The sequence below is a fragment of the Phasianus colchicus genome, chromosome 33, assembly GCF_987193195.1.
Source record: "Phasianus colchicus chromosome 33, bPhaCol1.hap1.1, whole genome shotgun sequence".
Classification (NCBI taxonomy): domain Eukaryota; kingdom Metazoa; phylum Chordata; class Aves; order Galliformes; family Phasianidae; genus Phasianus; species Phasianus colchicus.
In genome coordinates, this window is record NC_143468.1 from 2258064 (window position 1) to 2281806 (window position 23743).

Consider the following 23743-nt stretch of genomic DNA (forward strand, 5'->3'; position numbering starts at 1 on the left):
GCACAGGAGAGGACCATCCTGGAGGGGCTCAGGCAGCTGTAGGTGCTGTGACCCCCCTCGACCCACCCCACAAAAGGACCCCCCCCCCCCCCCGGACCCCTCCCCGGTGCAGGTGGGCGCAGCGCACACCTCCAGTCCTTACGTAAGGGCTGATTAATATTCCCTGGGGGCTGTGGATCTGCGTGGGCTGTGCGAGGCAGCGTGGGGGCTGCTGTGTTCCCTCCCCCCCCCTCAACCTTGCCAGGGCGCACCTGGAGCTGTGACACCCCCAAAAATCCTCCTTGGGTGTACCTGGAGACCCCCAGACCCCCGGCGTTGGCCTCTGCACCTCTGAGGTTCAACTCAGTGGGGATGTGGATGGGATGGGGGGCATAGGATGGGGGCAGGATGTGCGCCCCCCCCCCCCCCAAGATTGCTGCCCCCAGACCCTCTGCCACCTGCATCACTTGTCCTGGAAAGTCCTAATGAACGGATGAACATTCTGGCTGTGTTAGAGTAGGTCCTACGTTATGTCCAGGGCTGCTGTTGCCTTGCAGTTTGGGAGGGGGGGGGTCCTCCTGGTGCCCCCCAGCCATGCCTGGCCTTGGTGATGTGTGACAAATGGTTCAGGTCTCAGCTGCAGCCCCTCTGTGTGGGGCATGGCATGGGGGGGGGGGGAGGTCTCAGGCCTGTTCCCACACTGCCAAACCCTGTGGGATCCTTGGGGGGGGACGACGACCCCCTTCATAGCCCCACTGGTGCCCATTCTGCCATAGCTCCATAGGGATCCTGGGATACAAACCCACATCCCTGTGGGGGCCCTGGGTACCTCCCCCCCCCCCATAACCCTATAGGATGCTGTGGTACCCCCCCCCCTCGGTCTATAGGGGTGTTGGGGTACCCCAACATAACCCCACAACACTAAAAATGCACCCCAACCCTTACAGCCCCATACTGGGTACCCCTCCCATAACAGCCCCATGGGGGTATGGAGTGTCCCCCCCCAAAAAAACTCCACGGGGGTCCACAAATACTTTCCCATAACCCCAAAGGGTTCCAAGGCTACTCCCCCATAACCCCCCAGGGGTCTTTGGGGTACCCCATCCCCAACGTGGGTCCGTGCCCGCTGTTGGGCGCGTCCCGGTGCCCCCGCCCCCGGCTCCCCCCGCCCCTCCCCGCCCTCCAGCCGGTGTCGGCTCCGGGAAAGTTGCGGCGAACCCCGAGCGCTCCGAGAGCGGCACTGAAGCGGAGGCAGAACCGGGAGCGCCGGGGCAGCGGAGCACGGAGGCAGCGGGGCACGGCAGCACCGGAGCTTCGCGGCTGAGCATCCCCGGGTAGGAGCGCACAGCATCCCCGCTCCTCCCCATCCCTGGCTCTTCCCATTCCCGGTGCAACCCCGCTTCTCCCCATCCCCTGTCCTCCCCATTCCCGCTTTTCCCCATCCCTTGTGCTTCCTATCCCCGCTTCTCCCCAGTCCCCCGTTCTCCCCATCCTCATTACATCCCCTTCCCGGTTCTCCCCATTCCCGGCGCATCCTCGGCGCTCCCCATCGCCGGTCCTCCCCACCTCTTGTTCTCCCCACCCCCCGTTCTCCCCGCTGCCCGTTCTCCCCATCCTCGGTGCCCCCCATCTCCGGTGCATCCCCTCCCGGTTCTCCCACCCCCGGTACCCGGTGCCATCTTAGCTCCGCCGCCCGGACCGGTGTTGCTTTTCTTGCGCAGCCTCCGGGTACCGGGCGGGGGGGAGGCGGCTGCGGGGCGGTACCGGCGCTGCTCGTTCTCTGCCCGCCCGTCGGGCCGGGCCCGGTGCCGGTAGGGCCGGGACTGAGCGCGGTGCCGGTGCCGCAGGGCCATGGAGGCACCGCGGAGCCTCCCGGGGCTGCAACCCGACCGCGACGCGCTGGACCCGGCCGGAGGATGCCCGTCCCCCTTGGAGATCAAATCGGCCCCCAGCAAGAAGATCTGGGTCAAACTGCGGGCTCTGTGAGTCACCCCATAAACCGGGACCCCCCCTATAAACAGGGACACCCCCTCCCCCCATAAACCGGGACCCTTTATGGACCGGACCCCCCCACCCATACGCTGGGACAGCCCACAAACTGAGACCCCTCCATGAACAGGGTTCCCCCCAAAGCCAGGATCCTATAACCCCCCTCATCACCAAAGACAGGACCCCCAAAAAGTCGGGGCCCCCTCCCCAAGTCGAGACCCCCTCCCAAAATCAGGATCCCATCCTTAAATTGTAAGTGCCCCTCATATACCAGACACCTCCCTCTAAAAGCAGAACCTCCCCCCAAATCAGGACCCCTTCCTCAATCTGTGAAACCCCCACATAAACCAGTTCCCCCTCTCCCCCCCCCCAAGAGAAAACAAATCCAAACCACCTGGGACGATCCCTCAGAAAATCAGCACTCCCCCCCCAGAACCAATGAAACCACCCCATAAATCAGGAGCCCCCCCTCCATAAACCAGGTTATCTGCCATAACCCAAAAACCAGGACCCCCCCTCAACCCAAACAAGGGATTCCCTCCTGGAACCCTCAGCTGCTGCCCTACACCCCCCTAAATTCTCTCTGCCCCCCTTTCCCAAACACCCCAGAACCCCCCCTCCCCCCAGCCTCCCTCAGCACCCTCACCACTCAAAGTGGGGGCTCCAGGACCCCCCCTTGGGGACAGAATGCACCTGGGGGCTGGGGTGAAGGGGGGGAGGGGGCTGCCAGGGTTGGGCAGGGGTCTCAGGTGCCCCCAAATCTGTGTGTGTGTGTTGGGGGGGGGACACGTGGGGGTGACAATGTCACCATTCCCACCGGAGGAGCCCACGTGCGACGGTGCCCACGCGTGTGCTCACGTATGAGCTTCGAGCCCTCGTGCCCCCCGGTGCACACGTGGGTGTGCTCTGCTGCACGTGCACACGTGGGTGCGAAGGTGCTCACAGCTGCGCACGTGTGTGTGTCCAGTGGGGGGGAAGAGTGACAGAACCCTACATTGCACACCAGCTGGGTCAGAGTGCGAGAAGCCGTGGGGCGCGCGTGAGCACGAGTGTGCGAATGACTGGGCGTGCAAATGGCTTGCGTGTGCAAATGGCTGCGTGTGCAAGCCACCTGGAGGCAGCGAGCACGCGGGGGAGTGCACCTGCGTGCATTGTGCACACGTGGTGACGCGTGGGTGCGGGTGTGGGTGTGCGTGCACCTGAGCGAGCGCTGTGTGCGCACAGGTGTGCAAATGTGTGGGCTGTGCCACCGCTGCCCCGTCCCCAAATTGTCCCCCCTCTCACCCCCCCCCCCCGCCCTCAAGCTCACTGCCATCCCCCCATCCCTGTGCTGCTGTGGGTGGTGGGGACACGTGGGTGTCCTCAGGGTGGGATGCAGGGAGCTGTGAGGGTGCAGTGTTGGTGACACAGGGGGGGGTCCGCAGCGCTGGGGTGGCCCTGGGGACAGTGGTGTCACCTCGAGGCTTTGTGTCCCTGCAGTGGGTGGGGGACACAGGTTGTGCTGGTGGCCGTGTCGCATGGTGGTGGCCTTCCCTGTGCTCTGCTTGGGACACTCAGCTTCCTCCACAAAAGCTGGTGACACGGGGGTCCCGCGTGGCTGCGCCACAACGAGAGCGTGTGTCCCCAAAGGGAGGTGGGGTGTCCCCATGGATCAGTTTCCCTGGGTGGGGGGGGGTTGTCCCCACGGATCACTGTCCCCACAGATCAGTGTCCCCACAGATCAGTGTCCCCAGGGCTGTGTGGCCGTGCAGGGGAGGCGCTGCCTGCCGTCCCCAAGGTCACATTCCCCCGCAGTTCTCCAGCTTGAAAGCTGTGAGTGTGACGTCTGGCAGCCCCCCTCCCTGCGCCCCCCCCCGCTCTCTCACCGCCGTCACTGTCACCTCACAGGGACGTGGTGGCCCCCACTGCCGGGCACTGGGGCGTGCAGTGCTGTACGTGTGCGTTGCACGCTTGCGTTGACTCACGCTTGTGTGCGCTTGCATGTGCACACCTGCAAAAAGCCACGACTGCATGTGTGCTTCCACATGTATGTATGCTTGCACACACGTGTGTTTGTGCGTGCTTTCTTGCATGTTTGCAGGTGGACTCGCACGTGCAGCCATCGGTGCACACGTGTGTGAGCGCAGGGGGGGTGGCTGGCAGCGCTCTGCTCATGCGCACACGCGTGTGCACGTGCTGTCACACCACAGGGAGGGGGGACACGTGTCCCCCCCAAAGCTGGGCTGGGGGAGGACGCTAATGAGGCTTCAAAACTCATTAAGAGCAGGTGTGGGGGGGGGAGGTGTGGGATCAGGGGGTGGCACTGAGGGATTTGGGGATGTGGTGCTGTGTCCCCCCTGGCGGTGCTGGCAGTGTCCTCGTGCCCCCCCCCCATGCTGTCCCACGGCCCCGATGGCCCCGCGTGGTCCCAGAGCTGGTGACAATCCATGTGAGGTCACGGCTCTGTCCTCTCTTGCGTTGCTGCAGCACACGTCCCTCCTGCTGGACTTTAAGCCTTTGCACAAGCACGTGCAACCTCGTGCAACCACGAGCACGAGCGACTCGGTGCGGCCTTGCACGAGCACGTGCAACCCTGCGCAGCTTCTCACGGCCACGTGCAGCCTTGCACCACCACGCGCGGCCTCGTGCAGCCTTGCACGCCTGTGCACAACTGTGCACACAGCCCCGGGTGCTGCCTTGGGCCGTGCCGTGCGCCCGCTGCCAGCTCTCATTAGCGCTAACGAGGCCGAGGGCTGCCAGGGAGCGGGCGGCCGGAGGAGCCGGCAGGAAGCTGCCACCGCTGCTTTCTTAATCAGCCTTTAATTAAATCGTGGCCATCCCTCGGGGCCACGCCGGGCCCTAAGCCAGGACCCACAGCCGGAGGTGACGCGCATCGGGGTCCCCGTCTGGGAATCGTCCCCATGTGACGGTCGTGGGAGCGGGGCTGCCGTGGGGCGGTCACCCCCCCGAGGTGTCCCCAAGGCCTGTGGAGGGTGGGCAGTGTCGTGGGAATGTGGTGGCCCTGGGGGTGGGTGTCACTTACCTTGGGGACGGCGTGCTGCCTGGGGAGCGGGGATGTGGTGGCATCAGGTGGTGGTGGTTGGGGATGTCGTTGGTGCCCCCATAGGGATCTGGTGGGTGGGGGGGGGGGAATGGTGGTCATCAGGAGGCACAGATGGGGACGTGGGGGTACCTATGGGGTCTTGATTGGTGGCACTGATGGGGACCTGGTGGCAGCAGGTGGCACTGATGGGACCTGGAGGTACCAATGGGGTCTTGGTTGGTGGCACTGATGGGGAACTGGTGGCAGCAGGTGGCACTGATGGGACCTGGAGGTACCTATGTGGTCTTGGTTGGTGCCTTGTGGCACTGATGGTGACCTGGGGGGTTCTTATGGGGTCCTTGGTGGCACCAGGTGGCAGTGATGGGACCTGGAGGTACCTATGGGGTCTTGGTTGGTGCCTGGTGGCACTGATGGGGACCTGGGGGATTCCTATGGGGTCCTTGGTGGCACGTAGTGGCAGTGATGGGGAACTCGTGGCATCAGGTGGCACTGATGGGACCTAGGGGTACCTATGGGGTCTTGGTTGGTGGCACTGATGGGGAACTGGTGGCAGCAGGTGGCACTGATGGGACCTGGAGGTACCAATGGGGTCTTGGTTGGTGCCTTGTGGCACTGATGGGGATGTGGGAGATTCCTATGGGGTCCTTGGTGGCATATGGTGGCAGTGATGGGGACCTGGTGGCACCAGGTGGCACTGATGGGACCTGGGAGGTACCTATGGGGTCTTGATTGGTGGCACTGATGGGGACCTGGTGGCACCAGGTGGCACTGATGGGACCTGGAGGTACCAATGGGGTCTTGGTTGGTGCCTTGTGGCACTGATGGGGACCTGGTGACATCAGTGACAAGGATCTGGGGGGTGCCAATGGTGACCTGGTTGGTGCTGGGTGGCATTGCTGGGAGCCTGGTGACATGAAGTATTGGTGACAGGGACCTGGTGGGTACCAATGGGGTCGTGGTTGGTGCCAGGTGGCACTGATGGGGACCTGGGGGTACCTATGGAGTCTTGATTGGTGGTGCTGATGGGGACCTGGTGGCACCAGGTGGCACTGATGGGAACCTGGGGGGTTCCTATGGGGTCCTTGGTGGCACGTGGTGGCAGTAATGGGGAACTGGTGGCATCGGGTGGCAGTGATGGGGACCTGGGGGGTACCTATGGGTACCTATGGGGTCTTGGTTGGTGCCAGGGGGCAGCGATGGGGACTTGGGGGGGTACCTTTGGGTACGTGGTTGGTTGCAATGGGGGGACTTGGTGACATCAGGTATGGGTACCAGAGACCTGGTGGGTATCAGTGGGATCCTGGTTGGTGCTGGATGGCACTGATGGGGACCTGGCAGCACCAGATGGCACTGATGGGGATCTGTGGGGTACCTGAGGGGTCCTTAGTGGTGCCAAGGGGACCTGGGTGACAGCGATGGGGACCCGACGAGTAGCGCTGGTGACAAGGGGACGCCAGGGGGCAGTGACAGAGTGGCCGTGGTGACCAGAGGGCTGAGCCAGGGACAGCGTGACGCGTCCCCACTCTGTCCCCATCCCCATCCCTGTGCGAGCAGACAGCGCAGTGCAGGCAGCGGATGGCAGATGGGATTTCCCTCCCCCCCCCGCCTCCATCCCCACCACGACAGACACACGGACACACAGACAGACGGCCGGGGGCTGCGTGCACACGTGTGTGACAGACGGGGAGGGTTCACCATCTGTGGGAGCTGGGGAGGTGCCACGGTTTTGTGCACACGCGTGTGCTGCGTTGGATAAGCATGCCGTGCGTGTATTGTGCAAGCGTGCGTGCGCTGGGGTGAGTAATTGCACGTGTGGGTTGGTGTTTGCACATGTGCACACGTATGGTGAGTATGCATTGTGCTGCGTGTGCTCGTGTGCACGATAATCTGTGCATCTGTGGTGCACACATCGGTGTACGTTGCTGGGCATGTGAGTGTGCCCAGCACGCGCACGTGTTGCACGCAGGTACACGAGCGTGCATTTCGGTGTGCAATGGGTGTGTACGTGCATCATACGTGTGAGTTTGGGCATGCACGTGCAAGCAAACGTTTGCGTGCCCATGGGTGCAGTGTGTGGGGTGCAGGATGATGAGCACTGGGGGGAGGTTGAGGTTTTGGGGGTGCGGGGTGTGGGGGATGCAGGGAGCTCAGGGGTGCAGAGTTTTGGGGTGCAGGGTTTGGAGGGATACAGACTTTAAAGGTGCAGAGTTTTGGTGGTGGGGGGTTTTAGGGGTGCAGATTTGGGGGCTGCAGGGTTTGAGGGTTCAGGATTTTGGGGGGGTGCAGTGTTTGGGGGTGCAAGATTTTAGGGGCGCAGGGTTTTAGCGGTGCAGGGTTTGAGGCTGCAGTCTTAGGGGTGCAGAGTTTTAGAGGTGCTGGTCTTTAAGGGTGCAGGGAGTTGGGGTGCTGAGCTTTAGGGGTTCAGGGTTTGGGGGGTGTAAAGTTTTAGGGATGTGGGGTTTGGAGGTGCGGGGTTTTGGGGATGCGGGGTGCTCCAGCTCAGCCCTCACCCCTGGTACTCAGCACTGGGTGCCCCCAGGACCCCCCCTCCTACCCCCCCACCTCATCCCATCCACGTCCCCTCTCACTGCCCCCCTCGGTGCAGTGCTGGGGGTCACAGTGGGGTTCCAGCTGCCCCCCACCCCACTCAGGCTCCGCTACATGGTGAAGCAGCTGGAGACGGGAGAGGTGAACGTGGAGGAGCTGAAGAGGAACCTGGAGTACACAGCATCACTGCTGGAGGCCGTCTACATCGATGAGACCAGGTGTGGGGCGAGGTGGGAGGGGAGGGATGGGTGGGTGGGTGGGTGGACGGACGGATGGACGGACGGGTGGATGGATGGATGGATGGGTTCGTGCATGGATGGGTGGACAGATGGATAGATGGATGGGTGAGTGGGTGGATAGGTGGATGGACAGATGGACTGATGGATAGATGGATGGATGGATGGATGGGTGGGTGGGTGGATAGACAGATGGATGCATGGATGGATGGACAAATGGATGGACAGATGGGTGGATGAATAGATGGATGGATGGATGGGTGGATGGATGGATAGATGGATGGGTGAGTGGGTGGATGGGTGGATGGACGGATGGGCTGATGGACAGATGGATGGATGGATAGACAGATGGGTGCATGGATGGATGGACAAATGGATGGACAGATGGGTGGATGAGTGGATGGGTGGATGAATAGACAGATGGATGGATGGGTGGATGGATGGATGGACAGATGGATGGATGGGTGGATGGATGGATGGACAGATGGATGGATGGATAGATGGATGGGTGAGTGGGTGGATGGACAGATGGACTGATGGACAGATGGATGTATGGATGGACAGATGGATGGATGGGTAGATGGATGGATAGATGGATGGGTGAGTGGGTGGATGGACTGATGGACAGATGGACGGATGGATGGATGGATAGACAGATGGGTGCATGGATGGATGGACAAATGGATGGACAGACGGGTGGATGAATAGACGGATGGATGGATGGGTGGATGGATGGACAGATGGATGGGTGAGTGGGTGGATGGGTGGATGGACGGATGGACTGATGGACAGATGGATGGATGGATAGACAGATGGGTGCATGGATGGATGGACAAATGGATGGACAGATGGGTGGATGAGTGGATGGGTGGATGAGTAGACAGATGGATGGATGGGTGGATGGACTGATGGACAGATGGACGGACGGATGGATGGATGGATAGACAGATGGGTGCATGGATGGATGGACAAATGGATGGACAGATGGGTGGATGAATAGACGGATGGATGGATGGGTGGATGGACAGATGGATGGACGGGTGGATGGATGGATAGATGGATGGGTGAGTGGGCGGACAGATGGATGGACGGACGGATGGGCGGATGGATGGATGGATAGACAGATGGGTGCATGGACAGATGGATGCATGGGTGGATGGATGGATGGATAGATGGATGGATAGATGGATGCATAGATGGATAGATGGATGGGTGAGTGGGTGGATGGGTGGATGGACGGATGGACCGATGGACAGATGGATGGATAGACAGATGGGTGGATGGATGGATAAACAGACGTATGGATGGATGGTTGATTGGACTCACGGATGGATGGATGGATGTACAGGTGGACAGATGGATGTACAGATATATGGACGGATGGTTGGACGGACGGACAGATGGATGACGTGGGGATGCGGTGACGTCCCCCGATGTCACCTCCCGTCCCTGCAGGCAGATGCTGGACACGGAGGATGAGCTGCGGGAGATGCGCTCGGACGCGGTGCCCTCGGAGGTGCGGGACTGGCTGGCTGCCACCTTCACCCAGCAGGCGCGTGCCAAAGGGCGGCGGGCGGAGGAGAAACCCAAATTCCGCAGCATTGTGCACGCAGTGCAGGCCGGCATCTTCGTGGAGAGGTGGGGATGTGATGGGTGAGGGGGTCGGGGAGGGCTGAGCTTTCACGTGGGTCCCCAGAAGCAGAGCGGTCCCCAGTAAACCAAGTGGGTCCCCAGGAACTCAGCTTGGACCCCGTGGGTTCCCAAGAGCTCAGGTGGGTCCCTGAACACCCCATTGTCTGGGTGTGACCCCAAGAAGCCAGGTGACCCTACAGCATTAGATATGTTCCTAAGGACCCGTGTGGGTCCCCAGAACTCAGGATGGTCCCTGAGCCTCAGCATCCATACAGATCCCTGAGCACCAGATCAGTCCCTAAGAAACTATACTGGTCCCCAGTACTCAGATGGGTCCCTGAGCAACCAGGTGTGTCTCCAAGCTTTGGCTCAGTACCCAAGAATCTATAAGGATCCCCAAGAGGCCAGATGGGTCCCCAGCATCCAGGTGGGCCCCAAAGAACCAAATCACTCCCCAGTAGTCCAGATGGATCCCCAAGAACTCCATTGGATCCCTGAGCATTCATGAAAGTCCCCAGTATCCAGGTGGGTCCCCAAGCTCCAGATCAGCCCCAAGTGGTACCACGAGAAGCCATATGGATCCCTAAGAACTCAGCTGGGTCTTTTGGCATCTGTGTTGGTCCTCAGCACTCATGTCTATCCCTGAGCACTCAGCTCAGTCTCTGCCCCTCTGCTGTCCCCTGGTGCCCACCAGCCCTCTCCCTTGCAGGATGTTCCGCCGGACGTACACAGCTGTGGGGCCCAGCTACTCCACCTCTGTCCTCAACTGCCTGAAGGTACTGGGGAGGGGGACAGCACCCCAAGGACCCCCCACCAAAGGCAGCTGTGCAGAGGGGTTCAGCGTGGGATGTGTGGGAGAGGTGGCTTGGGGATGTTACTGGCATCGCTGGGCACTGCAGGGCATCACTGGGTGTTTTTAAGCACTGCTGGGCATTGCAGTGGGCTTTAGTGGGCGTCACAGGACAGCACTGGGCACTGCTGGGGGTCACTGGGTGTCACTGGATATTACTGGGGTCACTGGGCATCACTGGGTGTTGCTGAGCTTTACTGAGCATCACTGGGCATCACCTGCCCACATTGGACATCTCTGGGCATCGCTGGACATCACCTGCCATACTGGGCATCTCTGAGCATCTCCGGGCATCACTGAGTCCCTGTGTGTGCCCCCGGGCCGTGCCCCATCCCCCCACAGAGCCTCGACCTGTGGTGCTTCGACGTCTTCGCTCTGAACCGCGTGACAGAGGAGCACTCCCTGCGCACCATCGTCTACGAGCTCTTCACCCGACACAACCTCAACAGTCGCTTCAAGGTGCACCCACCCCATCCCCAGGCACGTCCCCTGGGCGTTATTCCCTTTTTTGCACGAGCGTGACACACGCGTGTGTGTCCCCACAGATCCCCGCCATGTTCCTCACCACGCTGTTGGATGCCCTGGAGGTTGGCTACGGGAAGTATCGCAACCCCTACCACAACCAGGCGCACGCTGCTGATGTCACCCAGACTGTCCACTGCTTCCTGCTCCGCACTGGCATGCTGGTATGGGGACAGCGTGTGGACACTGTGGGGACACTGTGGGGACACTGAGGGGACAGGGATTCCCTGGGTTTTTCTGGCCCAGGGATGCTTGTTGTCACACAGGCAGCACCGCCTGGCGACTCAGTTGTCACCATGGAAAAACTGTGAGGATGCAGGGGGTCGGGGTCACCCCCAGCTGGGGGAGGAGGAGGGGGCACTTCGTGCTGTCACCCCCACCTGGTTGTCACGTGCACTTTGTGGGGTCACGCTCTGCCATGGGGATACACGTGTTGTCACACGCAGCTGTGGGGTTGCACGCGCACTCAGGACCCTGTGCCCTTCTGCTCCCTGCCCCCTCGCTGGGTGGCACTGAGCTGTCCCTGTCCCTTTTTGGAGTGTGTGCCCCCCTCCAGCCCTCACCCCATGTCCCCCAGCACTACCTGACGGAGATTGAGGTCCTGGCCATCATCTTTGCTGCTGCCATCCACGACTACGAGCACACGGGCACCACCAACAGCTTCCACATCCAGACCAAGTGAGGGACGTGCACAGCACGGGGATGTGGGACAGCATGGGGATGTGATGCTGCGTGGGGACATGGCATGGCACAGGGATGTGGGATGGCATGGGGTTGTGGCACAGCATGGGGACATGGCATGGCACAGGGATGTGGGACGGCATGGGGTTGTGGCTCTGCTTGGAGATGTGGCACAGCATGGGGACATGGCATGGGCACAGAGAGCAGAACAGGGGACCCACTGTGGGGACACGTGGGACATTTTGGGGCAAGGAAGTGCTGCTCGTCACCCCATAGTCATGGGACAGATGTGCTGGCACCGTGTGACCACCAGTATGGCCCAGATAGAGATGTTCTGAAACTACGGGGCCAGCAGTAGGGTCAGGACACGGACACGCTGACATTGCCATACGGGACACTGAGCAGTGCCACCACGTGTCCCCACTGTCCCCTCCACCCAGGTCAGACTGTGCCATCCTCTACAACGACCGCTCGGTGCTGGAGAACCACCACATCAGCGCCGTCTTCCGCATGATGCAGGATGATGAGATGAACATCTTCGTCAACCTCACCAAGGATGAATTTGTGTGAGTTCCCATCCCCACTCTCCCTATTGTCCCCACCATCCCCATTATTCCTGCCATCCCCACTGTCTCCACTGACCCCCTTGTTCCCACTGTCCCCATTACCCTCACCATCCCCATTGACCCCATTGTCCCCATTGTCCCCATTGTCCTTGCCATCCCCATTGTCCCCATTGTCCCCACTGACCCCCTTGTTCCCACTGTCCCCTTTGCCCTCACCATCCCTACTGACCCCATTGTCCTCATTATCCCCATTGTCCTTGACATCTCCATTGGCCCCATTGTCCTTGCCATCCCCATTGTCCCTCCCCCTTGTCCCCGCTGTCCCCATGATCCCTGACAGCGCCGTCCCCTCTTGGCACAGGGAGCTGCGGGCTCTGGTCATCGAGATGGTCCTGGCCACCGACATGTCCTGCCACTTCCAGCAGGTGAAATCCATGAAGACTGCACTGCAGCAGCTGGAGAGGTGAGCATGGGCTCTGGGGACGTGACACTGGGGAGGGGACACATTTTGGGGCCAACGTTGAATCCTGGATGCCCTCCCCAGGATCGACAAATCCAAGGTGCTGTCGCTGCTGCTGCACGCGGCCGACATCAGCCACCCCACCAAGCAGTGGGCAGTGCACAGCCGCTGGACCAAAGCGCTGATGGAGGAGTTCTTCAGGCAGGTATGGCCCCCGTGTCCCCTAGGGCTGGGGGGGGGACCCCCACACCGCTCTTTGGGGACGCTTTGTGCCTGGGCAGGGTGACAAGGAGGCTGAGCTGGGGCTGCCCTTCTCGCCCCTCTGCGACCGCACCTCCACGCTGGTGGCTCAGTCCCAGATTGGTGAGTGGTGGTCGCGTCCCCAACCCTGTCCCCAACCCTGGGGTGACACAGCCCTCACCTCACATCACTGTGCCCTTTCCCCACCACAGGTTTCATTGATTTCATTGTGGAGCCCACCTTCTCTGTGCTGACCGACGTGGCAGAGAAGATGGTGCTGCCCCAAAATGAGGATGGCTCCAAAGCCAAGGGCAACCCGGCAGGCGGCCAGCAGGCCAGGTTGGGGGCCAGCAGCCACCCCCCCCCATCTATCCAGCAGGCTCAGCTGTGTGGTTGTGCCTCAGTTTCCCCTTTCCCCTGAGCGGTGGGGCTCAGCGTTGAGGGGAGAACCCATTGCATTTGGGATATGGGGACGCATAGGGTGGGGGTGACACTGGTGGCTCTGCCCCCACAGCTCACAGTGGCGACAGACATCCCTGGATGAACACCTGGAGCTTGGGGACATCAAGGCTGACCTGGCCAGCTTTCGTTCCACCTGGACCAAATACATCCAGGAGAACAAACAGAAATGGAAGGAGAGGGCAGCCAGCGGTAGGTGACAGCCACCAAACATCCTTTGGTGGTGTCCCATGGGATGGTGACCCATGGGATGGTGACCCATGGGGAGGTGACCTCCAGAGAGGTGGCCCATGGGATGGTGACCCATGGAGAGGTGGCCTATGGGATGGTGATCCATGGGTTGGTGACCCATGGACAGGTGACCCATGGAGAGGTGGCCTATGGGATGGTGACCCACAGAAGGACAACCCATTGGAGGTGACCCCCAAATAAGGCTGGTTTTGCTCATCCCCGGGGACCCCTAAGCGTCCCCATGTCACCCCACAGGCATCACCAACCAAGTGTCCATCGAGGAGCTGTCACCCTACGAGGAGGAGCCCCCCGTGCCCCCCACCCAGCACAAGCACAATGGTGAGGTGGAATAGCACATGGCGAGGTGGGCACCCAAAGCATGGGGGCACCCTGGGGTGCAGATCGTTTCACGCCAACCCTGACCGTCCCTTTTGGGGTGGCAGGTCCTCATCCAACCCAGTGATGCCGTTCAGTCCAAAGTCTTTGATGCCATCGACTTCAGCACCATTCGCAGGGAAGGAGCCGCCGGGGTCTGTGCCAAGAGCATCTCTGATGGCAGCGCCGGGTCCTGGGGGGCCGGGACCCCTGGGATTCCCCCCCCAATCCTGTGCCAAACCGTCCACCAAGCTGCGTGGTGCTGATCCACGGGTGATGGTGATGCTGAGCCTCTCACTGCCGCGCCGGCGGGATTTGTCCTTATGGCTTTTTAGAAATCTGCTTCTCGCCCCACAGGGGATCCAGGTGTTGGGGAAGGGGGTGGCAGGGGTCTGAAGGATGGAGGAGCTGTAAGGGGTTTGTTTTCACCTCAGGGGTCACTGTGGGCCCCCCTTTTTCTCGCTGGGTCTGTGCTCGCACTGCTGGGTGTCCCCAGGTGTCCCCCCTGTGCTGTCCCCATCCCACCCCACCTGTGGGGAGATGGCAGATGCTGAATCTGTTCCCATATGGAGCATCTCTGGCATGGGGTGGGTTCTGAGTTATGGCTCTGTGCCACTCCTGGGTTGGGGACCCGGCCCCAGGGACACCCCAAGGCTGGGGAGCTGGGAATTGGGGCCAGCTGAGGGGGGGCAAAGTTGGTACCCACAGTGGCCCTGAGGTTCTTCCAGCACCCCCAGTTCTGTGCCTCCAGCCCCTATAGGTGCAATGTGCTGCATGCACTGCTGCCCCTGATGGATTTCCAGCCCCCTCCCCCGGCTCCAAAACACCCCCAGGAGACCCCACTCCCTCTGGCATCCTGGCACCAGCGTGCTTCAGCATCCTCCAGTGTCCCAAGCTCTGGCGTGCTCGAGCATCCTCTGCATCTGGGCTCCACTGTACTCGAGAATCTCCAGCATCCTGGGTCCAATGTGCTCCAGAACCCCAAACTGATGCCCTCCAAAACCTGAATTGGAGTGCTCCAGCATCTCCTGGCTCCGACGTGCTCAAGAATCTCCAACATCCTGGCTCCGACATCCTCCAGAACCCCAAACTCGAGCTCTCCAGCACCCCCTGCACAGCGGTTCTGCCGAGCTCCATTTTGCCCCAGCACCCCCACATCTCCAGCAACCTGGAACATCTTCCAGCTCCGTTGTCCTCCCCCTCCGTGGTGCCTGGATCACCCCACGGCTCCGGCCCAGCACTGTACATAACCCAGCACACAGCTGTGTGTCTTTGTACTTTTCTACCATGCGGTCACGTCGTGCCTCCATCACTGCTGGCACAGCTCCGCCTCGCGCCCGCCCGCACACGCATGTGAAACCAAGAGCAGCTGCTAACGAGCAATTAATAAACCGTACGCCACCACCAGCCCAAGCTCTGAGCCGTGAGGGGAGCTGCGCCGAAGGGTTGGAGGTTGGGGATGCAATGGGGGGTCCTGGGCTCTCCATGCGCCCACCCGGTGCTGAGCAAGGAGGAGACGCTGCGGAAAGGATCCGTTTAATACCAGCGTGGGTGTGCTCAGCTCTGCGTGCACACGTGTGTTCACGCGTGTCCATCTGTGCCCACGCGGCGGCGCGCATGCGAAGCGCGTGTGTAAAGTGCGCGGATGCGTTGCACGGGAGGGTGGGTGGGTGTGCAAATGCCTGTGCACAAACCCACGTGCACAGCTGTGTGCGCAGTGCAGCACCGGTGTGCCATCACCCCCCACCCTCCAACAAGGAGCTGTGCCCCCCAGGATGAAGCGCGGGGGCACCGGGGGGGGTCCTGGGGTCACTCCGGTGGTGGCAGTGGGGACACAGAGGGGGTTTTGTCCCCATAGCGGAAGGAGGGGGGGGAGGGGGTTGGGGAGGGGGTGGGAGATAAAAAAAATCCGTCACGAACGCCGTCGGAATCTTAGAAAATGATTGATAGAAAAAAAGCACGCGGCGCTTCGGCTCCAATGGGGGCAGCAGCACCTGGGGACAGAGGGATGGAGAGACAGAGGGACGTGTGGGGACAGCAGGGGGGGGGTGCAGCCATTTCCCTGTCTGCTGTCACCCCCCACTGCCACGCTGTCCCCCTGGATCAGTGTCCCCACAGCGTCCCCAGTATGGACACACGCCATCCCAGTCTGCAACCCCAGAGTCCCAGTATCCGCTCACAGCATCCCAGTATGTACCCAAGTGTCCCAATACACACCCAGAGCATCCCACTATGCACCCCACATCCCACTATGCACCCCCAGCCCCCCAGCATGCTACCCGTGTCCCCCCATGCACCCAGAGCATCCCAGCATGCGCTCACAGCATCCCACTATGAACCCAAGTGTCCCAGCCTGCACCCAGAGCATCCCAGTACGCACCCCACATCCCAGTATGCACCCCCAGCCCCCCCAGCACGTACCTACAGGCTGCCAGCAGCACCCTTTCCCCCCGGTGCTATATGGGTGCCCTCATCACCCGGACTTTGCCGCTCATCCCCGTGGGTCCCTGAGGCACAAATTGGGGTGGGTGAGCGCAGACCCCAAACCCCCACCCCCCCCTTCAGCTTCAGGGAAGAGGACAGTGGTGATGGCTACTCACTGTCACCTGGGCCTGGGCCACCCTGCTGTGTTGGCTGAGCCTGGGCAAGCGGGCAGCTGCCCCCAGGGCTGTGGCTGTGCTCGGTGTCACCGTGGTGGCAGCAACCTGGGCTGTGCTCCTGAGCTCCAGCAGCCACCTCCTCGTCCTCCTCGCCCCGAGCCTGCTTGCACAGGTGATGCTCCACCATCATCTGCAGTTCTGCGAGGCAGGGAGCGTGGCTGTGTCCCCGAGCCCTCATGATGTCCCCTCCCTGTCCCCACCGGCAGCCACCTGTCCCCTTTGGTGGCACCTGCACGCCGTGGCCCTGCATCCCCGTGTCCCCAGCTGTGCTCCTGCCCCTTTGGATCCGCTGTGCCACCAGGGAGGTGGCATCACAACTTGGCCACCCACGTGTCCCCCCGTGGCACCCAGGGAGATGTCACCTGATGTCACCTCAGGTACCTTTCACAGTGGGGGTGGTGCAGTACACCTTCTTCCTCTGCCGGGGGGACATGGCCAGACCCGACTGCAAAGCAAGCAGAGGGGGGGGTGATGTGGTAGGGGGACACCTCGGGGTTTTGGGGACACCTCAAGTCATCGCTTACCTTCAGCAGGGCGTTGGGGAGTCGGTCCTCGTCGATCTCTGGGGACAGCATAGGGACAGAAGGAGCGGGTGGTAAGGGGTGGTGTCACCCATGGGTGCTTGGTGACCCACGGAGCACCAACATGGGGACATATGGGGATGGGGACAGTGCTGCTCTGGGACCCACTCAGCACCAGGAACAAAGCATAGCGTTGTCGTGGCAACCAGCACCTCATCACCATCCCTCTGAAGGTGACACGGTCAGGGTGGGGGGTCCCACAGCTGCCCCCATCCTGTGGCACCGGGCTGGCAGGGGTCGCATCCTGACCCTATTTTGGTTGTCCCAGTGCTGTGATAAAACTCAGCCCCGTGGTTCGTTTTCCACATTGCTGTCCCCAAAGTACCCAGGGACAGCGTTTGGGAACGCAGTGTCCCAGCCACCCCAAAACGAGAGATATTGAGCCACCCCATGAGAGAGGAGATGGATGGGGCAGGAAGCCGGCAGGGTCACATCCCGTCCCCAAAGGCCAGGCGGGGGAGGGGGCAGTGAAACTCTCAAATATCACCTCTACTCCGCCTCCCCCCCTCCATGCCCAACCCCAGGGACGTGCCGGGCATCCCGGGGAGGGCACAAAGCGGGGGGGGGGGGGAAGCGCGTCACCAACAGCTGCTTCCCCTGGAGATGAATGGGCTGAAGACCGGAGCGCAGCGCAGCGCACGGTCACCGTTGTCCCCGCGGTGCGCCTTCGTTGCTACCCGCAGACCCCGAGGTGACACCGCGACATAAACGGTGACCCACCTGGGGACGATTGGTCGCTGCTCAGCACCAGGCTGGCCGGCGTCGGTCGGCGTCGACGGATCTGTAAAGCGGGGACAAAAGTCGGGAACGCCCCAAACTCCATCCCGACCCACATCCCCCGGCACCGCGGCGTCGCCCGTTCGTGTCCTTGTCCCCAAAAGGGAGGCGGTGGCTCCTTGGGGACGCTGCCCTGCCCGGCGGCTGAGGGACGCAGGTGGTTTTTACATCAACATCTCCTTAACGACAAACGGGAGCTAATTATACCGCCGTGCCGGGAAGAGCGTGGGGACAGAGCGGCCGTGACAGCGCCGGGGCTCTGCCTTTCCTCGGGGACAGCGCTTGTCACCGTGTCCTTGCCCAAGGTCACCTGCAGCATCCCTCCCCACGCATCTGGTGGTCCCGTTGGGGGGCTTGGTGGCCCTTTTGAGGGGGTTTGGTGGCCCTTTTGAGGGGGTTTGGCGGCACCTTTGAGAGGTTTGGTGGCATCTTTGAGGGGTTTGGTGGCACCTTTGAGGGGTTTGGTGGCCCCTCTTGGGGGGTTTGGTGGCCCTGTCACCCTGCTTGGTGCCGCGCAGTGGCACCGTGTCCCGTTGCTGCTCGCCCTGCTTCCCCGCTGACCCACTGACTGAGTAGCACCGAATTTCCCGGAGAGGATTCCCTAATGAGCTGCGCTGCCTTAATGAGATGCTGATGAGATGCTAACGAACCGGCAGCGAAGGAAGCCCCCCTCCCCAGCCCCAGCCCCAGCCCCGGCCCCAACCCACCCTGCGGCCCCACCGCCGCTTCAACCCCCCCTCCCCGCATCCTCCCGGTTGCCATAGAAACCCGCGATCTGGATTTTAAACGGAGATTAAAGGGAGACCAAAATCGCCCCCCCCCCATCACCCACCGCTCCCGGCCCACAGCCCCACCGCCGGCCCTTTGTCACCTCTCCCCCCCTCCCCCCAAACTCCCCGCCCCCCCCATCACCTCCTCTGCCCCAGGGCTCGGGGTGACAGTGATGGAGCGATGGGATGGGATCTCAGGGCTGGATCTGGGTCATGGGATCCCATAGAGTAATCCCAAGGCATCTCCGGGCTGCTGGAGAACCCCAAATGCCCCCCATGGGGTTGGAGCCATTGTCACCCCTCAGGACAAGGCAGGGGACAGAGGGGTGACCCACTCAAGGTCACACAGACAGAGCTGAGAACCACAGAGCGACTGCACCCCAATCCCTGCTCAGGGATGGACACACAGCCCTCCCCATCCCAGCACCCTGGGGTGCTCCAATCCCGAGTCCTGGAGGCTTCTCTGCTTCCCGGCCCTATAGGATGCTCCATTCCCTGACCCCACATAGGGACACTCCGTTCCCCAGCCCCACAGAGGGACACTCAGGTCCTCAGCCCTATAGGATGCTCCATTCCCTGACATTAGAGGGATGCTCTCATCCCCAGCCCTATGGGGCACTCAATTCCCCAGCCCCACAGAAGGATGCTCACGTCCCAGCCCTATAGGATGCTCCATTCCCTGACCCCACAGAGGGACGCTTCATTTCCCAGCCCCAAAGATGGATGCTCAGGTCTTCATCCTTATGGGATGCTCCGTTCCCCACCCCCCATAGACAGACACTCCATTTCCCAGCCCCACAGAGGGATGCTTAGGTCCCAGCCCTATAGAATGCTCCATTCCCTGACCCCATAGACAGACACTCCATTTCCCAGCCCCACACAGGGACGCTCAGGTCCTCAACCCTATAAGATGCTCCGTTCCCCAACCCTCACAAAGGGATTCTCCATTCCCCAGCCCCACAGAGGAACACTCACGTCCCAGCCCTATAGGAAACTCCATTCCCTGACCCCACAGAGGAGACGCTCCATTCTCCAACCCCACAGAGAGACTCTCAGGTCCCAGCCCTATAGGATGCTCCATCCCCCGGCCCTACAGGGGATGCTGGGATCCCCCACCTCTCCGTTCTCTTACCCAGCCTATTTTTAGAGCATCGATTCAAAGCTGCAGCAGCCGAGCCCAGCAGCATCATCCCACCATGGGGACGGCATCACTGCGGGGCTCAGCGGGGCTGGGGGTCCTTTCCATCCCTCCCATCTTATAGGGCTGATGTATGGGGGGGGAGGGGGGGGCAAAAGAAAAGGATCGAGGAGCAAAAAGGAGCTGGAAAGCGAATGGGATTTGGGAGCAGCCCTACTGGGTGGATCCAGCCCAGCCCTGAGCATGACAGAGCAAAGCATAGGGACAGCCCTGCAGGGCATGGGGACACCCAGAGGAGGGCAGCCCCACATCCTCCTCACAGACCCCACAGAGGAGAACGCAGCATTAAACCATTCCAAGCGGGGACACCCCCCAAAAAATTAACCCAGGGAGGTGATGCAGAGGGTGATGGTAAACCAACAGGGATTCAGACATCGGTTGAAGAACCGAAAGATGAGTTCAGCAAAAGGAATCGGTGAGGGTTGGCCCTACAACTTTCCATCCTGGCTTTATGGGGTGAACGCTCTCATTTCCCTCAATAATTTTGCACTGGGGACACAGTAGAAGACTTTTATCTCCTGCACCCACCGGGTGTGTGGATACCTTCTATGGATTCCACAACGATTGCTTTAAAAGCTGTGGCCTAACGAGCGACGGGAATGTTCCAAATTAAAGGAAAACTCATTAAAAGGGTCGGGAAAATGGGGAGGGGGGGGGTTAGGATCCCCTAAAAGCTATGGGTCCCTATGGTGAAGAACAAAGGATGGGGTTGTGAGAGTCCTCCTCCTGGATTTGGGGTGGCAGAGGGGATGTTGGCACCCTGAGCAGTGGTGTTGTGACCCCCATCCCTGCCCCCCTGGGGTGGGGGGCACTGGGGGCATTGGGGCATTGGGTGCAGGGGGGGCTGAGGTCAATTTTGGGTCCAAATAGGATCCAATGGGACGCAGCCAAACTCAGCTGGGAGGGTAAACTGGAGGCAGGGATGGGCACGGGACCCCCAACCCCCCCATCCCACTGTGCCCCTCAATCCAAGGTGGGTTTGGGGACCCTTTTCTGAGCCCCCCCTCCCATCCCTGAGCTGCTGCTCTGACCCCAGATGCTGCTTGGCCATATTTAACCACAGCGCGATGCTCCCCACTGAGCTCAGCCCCACAACCCCCTTGGGTGGGGGGCAGCAACCCGGGGGTCAGCAGGACCCCATTTATCCAGGGAGGGGAGAGGGAGAGGTGGGGACCCCCCCCCTATTTATTCCAGCTCGCAGAGCCCCTCATACCCAGATGCTGAGGGCACGTGGTCACCCCCAACCCTTTATATGGTCACCCCAACCCTTTATATGGCCACCCCAACCCTTTATATGGCCACCCCAACCCTTTATATGGTCACCCCCAACCCTCTCCACGGTGCCCCCAACTCTTTATATGGTCGCCCCCCAACTCTTTATATGGTCCCTCCCAAACCCTTTATATGGTCACCCCCAACTCTTTATATGGTCGCCCCCCAACTCTTTAGATGGTCCCCCCCAACCCTTTATATGGTCACCCCAACCTTTTATATGGTCACCCCCCAACCCTTTATATGGTCACCCCAACCCTTTATATGGTCCCCCCAAACCCTTTATATGGTCCCCCCCAAACCCTTTATATGGATCCCCCCAAACCCTTTATATGGTCGCCCCCCAACCCTTTATATGGTCCCCCCAACTCTTTATGTGGTCACCCCAACCCTTCATATGGTCAACCCCAACCCTCTCCACGGTCCCCCCAACTCCTCACATGGTTCCCCCAACCCTTTATATGATCACCCCAACCCTTTAGATGGTCCCCCCCAACCCTTTATATGGTCACCCCCCAACCTTTTATATGGCCACCCCAAACCCTTTATATGGTCACCCCAACCCTTCATATGGCCACCCCAAACCCTTTATATGGTCACCCCCAACCCTTCATATGGTCCCCCCCAACCCTCTCCACGGTCCCCCCAGCTCCTCACATGGTTCCCCCAACCCTTTATATGGTGCCCCCCAACCCTTTCCATGGTCCCCCTTTAATCCTTTGCTCTGCCTTAAGGACTCCCAGCCCGACCCTAAGTCGGGATCCTAAAGTCTCAGCCCATAGGATTTTGGGGCTGGAGGAACTCCTGAGAGCTGCACGGTGCTGGAGGTGTGTTTGGGGGGAGGGTGGTGGTGTGTGTGTGTGTGTGGGGGGGGAATAAAGGGGGGGTTGTACCCACGTTGCCAACTCTGGGACATGCAATACCTGCTGCTATTTTGGGGCCGCACGCTGAGCCAAAAGGTTTTGGCAATGCGCTCAGAACCCGAATTTGGGTTCTGGGTTCTGCCAGCTGTGGGGTGCTGCCGCCCAACACTCGTCCCCCACCCCCTTCACCTCCCCCCCCCCACCCCACCGTGTCACCCTATAGAACCAGAGGGCAGGGAAGGGGGGGGGGACACCGCCCTGCAGCCACCTACCCCCCCCCCCCCCCTTCTGCTGGATCCCCTCCAGGGGTTGAGCAACACGGGGGTGGTTGTAGGGCCGTGGGGTCCGGGTAACCCTACACCCCCCCCCCCCCCGGCAACCCAAAGGCCAACTCGTGCCCCATAACCACCCCACGGGGCTGCGGAGGGATCCCCAGTGCTGACCCCCCCCCCCTCCCCCCCCACCGTGGGCCCGTATTGGGGTCACCGCACCCCCCTCCCCAACCCCGTGCACCCCCAAAAAAATGCGGGGACCCCACGCAGAGTCCCGCGTCCTCACCACGGCACCGTGGGGGGGGGGGGCTGTCACAGAGTGGTGTCCCCCCCCCCTCAAACCTCGGGATGTACGGATTATCGGGGGGGGGTTGGGGGGGCTGTTGTCCCTTAGGGGTCCCTCCCCTATCGGAAAGACCCCCCCCCCCCACGCGATGTCCCCTCGTTGTCCCTTGGGGGTCTGCAGAGCAGCCTTTCCCCCCCCCCTCCTCCTCTCCCCTCCCGTTGTCCCCACCTGCTCCGCCGCCTCCGGATCGAGGTGCGGCTCCAGCAGCGGTACGGTGAATTGGATTTTACGAGGACCGTTGGGTTCCATGGCGGGCAGCTCCTCCGGTGCCGTTCCCGGTGTTCACCGGCGGTTCCCGGTGCCGCCCAGCCCCGCCCCGCTCCGCCCCGGTTCTGTTCCGCTCCTCCGCTACCACCGCCACCACCGCTCCCGGTCCCGAACGCCGCACCGCTCCGCCCTACAGCGCGGCCCCATTGGTTGGAAAAGGCCCCGGGAGGGGAACGGGGCGGACGGACAGGACGGACGGACGGACGGACGGATGGGCAGGTGGAGCGGAGAGCGGAGAGAGAGGGAACGGACACGTGGACAGAAGGACGGACGCACGGGAAGAAGGATGGAGGGATGGATGGATGGATGGGCAGAAGGGCAGGGCATACGGACAGAAGGACGGACACACGGACAGAAGGGCAGGGCATACGGACAGAAGAACGGACACACGGACAGAAAGGCGGACACACGGATAGGAGGGCGGACGCACGGACACACGCAGGGTGGACGTACGGGCAGGAGGGCAGAAACGGAGGCAAAAAGACAGACAGGCAGACGGGACACAGGGATGGACACACGGACAGACACAAGGACACACGGCACAAAGGCAGACAAACGGACTCTGGGACGGACACACGGACAGGGTGACCCGCGGGGATGGACGCACGGGTTGGGGGTGGGGATGAACGCAAGAGGACGCGCAGCTCCAGGACGCATGGACACGTGGAGCAGACCCCTGAGCACGGGACGCAGGGACAGACAGACACACGGACACGTTGCACACACGTGGGCGATGCGCGTGCAAAGTCCGCACGTGCTGCGCCCGGCACCGCTGCCCTCGGTGCAAATTCCTTCTCTCAGCATCGATCGCCCTCACCGCTCCTCCCCGTCCCCGCAGGGCACGGCGACCCACAGCGGCGACCCCATAAGTTGTAGGGCGATGTGGGGAGAGGTGTGTCGTCCCCCCCCTCACCCCCGTGGTGGTGG

General features: G+C 61.6%; 2 protein-coding genes across 4 annotated transcripts; one reads left to right on the forward strand and one right to left on the reverse strand.

Annotated features, from left to right (window-relative positions):
• Positions 1-1150: 1150 nt before the first annotated feature.
• Positions 1151-15234, forward strand: PDE1B (phosphodiesterase 1B). 3 transcript variants are annotated; one of them, XM_090128257.1, is made up of 16 exons: positions 1151-1313; positions 1827-1961; positions 7663-7776; positions 9250-9432; positions 10136-10202; positions 10619-10735; positions 10822-10962; positions 11376-11476; positions 11920-12045; positions 12407-12508; positions 12590-12710; positions 12787-12868; positions 12958-13084; positions 13260-13396; positions 13691-13774; positions 13879-15234. In XM_090128257.1, the coding sequence occupies exons 2-16, from the start codon at positions 1831-1833 to the stop codon at positions 13896-13898; spliced, it is 1653 nt and encodes a 550-aa protein (XP_089984383.1). In that variant the 5' UTR covers positions 1151-1313; positions 1827-1830; the 3' UTR covers positions 13899-15234. The 3 variants fall into 3 exon arrangements, with proteins under 3 accessions (XP_089984383.1, XP_031465678.1, XP_089984384.1); XM_031609818.2 differs by having other exon boundaries at positions 13691-13799; positions 13879-15233; XM_090128258.1 differs by lacking the exons at positions 1151-1313; positions 1827-1961 and adding an exon at positions 6257-6807.
• Positions 15235-15329: 95 nt separating this feature from the next.
• Positions 15330-23369, reverse strand: PPP1R1A (protein phosphatase 1 regulatory inhibitor subunit 1A). Its single transcript, XM_090128271.1, has 7 exons — positions 22718-23369; positions 17772-17832; positions 16995-17032; positions 16852-16915; positions 16411-16608; positions 16232-16317; positions 15330-15804 (listed from the first exon to the last, which is right to left on the reverse strand). The coding sequence occupies exons 1-6, from the start codon at positions 22796-22798 to the stop codon at positions 16232-16234; spliced, it is 528 nt and encodes a 175-aa protein (XP_089984397.1). The 5' UTR covers positions 22799-23369; the 3' UTR covers positions 15330-15804.
• Between the last annotated feature and the right edge of the window lie 374 nt (positions 23370-23743).

Coding starts and splice junctions, on each gene's coding strand:
- PDE1B (XM_090128257.1), top strand. CDS start 1,831: ATGGAGGCACCGCGGAGCCTCCCGGGGCTGCAACCCGACCGCGACGCG. Junction 12,711..12,786: donor TGGAGGAGTTCTTCAGGCAG/GTATGGCCCCCG, acceptor GTGCCTGGGCAG/GGTGACAAGGAGGCTGAGCT. Junction 13,775..13,878: donor CACCCAGCACAAGCACAATG/GTGAGGTGGAAT, acceptor TTGGGGTGGCAG/GTCCTCATCCAACCCAGTGA.
- PPP1R1A (XM_090128271.1), bottom strand. CDS start 22,798: ATGGAACCCAACGGTCCTCGTAAAATCCAATTCACCGTACCGCTGCTG. Junction 17,033..17,771: donor CAGCGACCAATCGTCCCCAG/GTGGGTCACCGT, acceptor TGCTGTCCCCAG/AGATCGACGAGGACCGACTC. Junction 16,916..16,994: donor TCCCCAACGCCCTGCTGAAG/GTAAGCGATGAC, acceptor CTTGCTTTGCAG/TCGGGTCTGGCCATGTCCCC.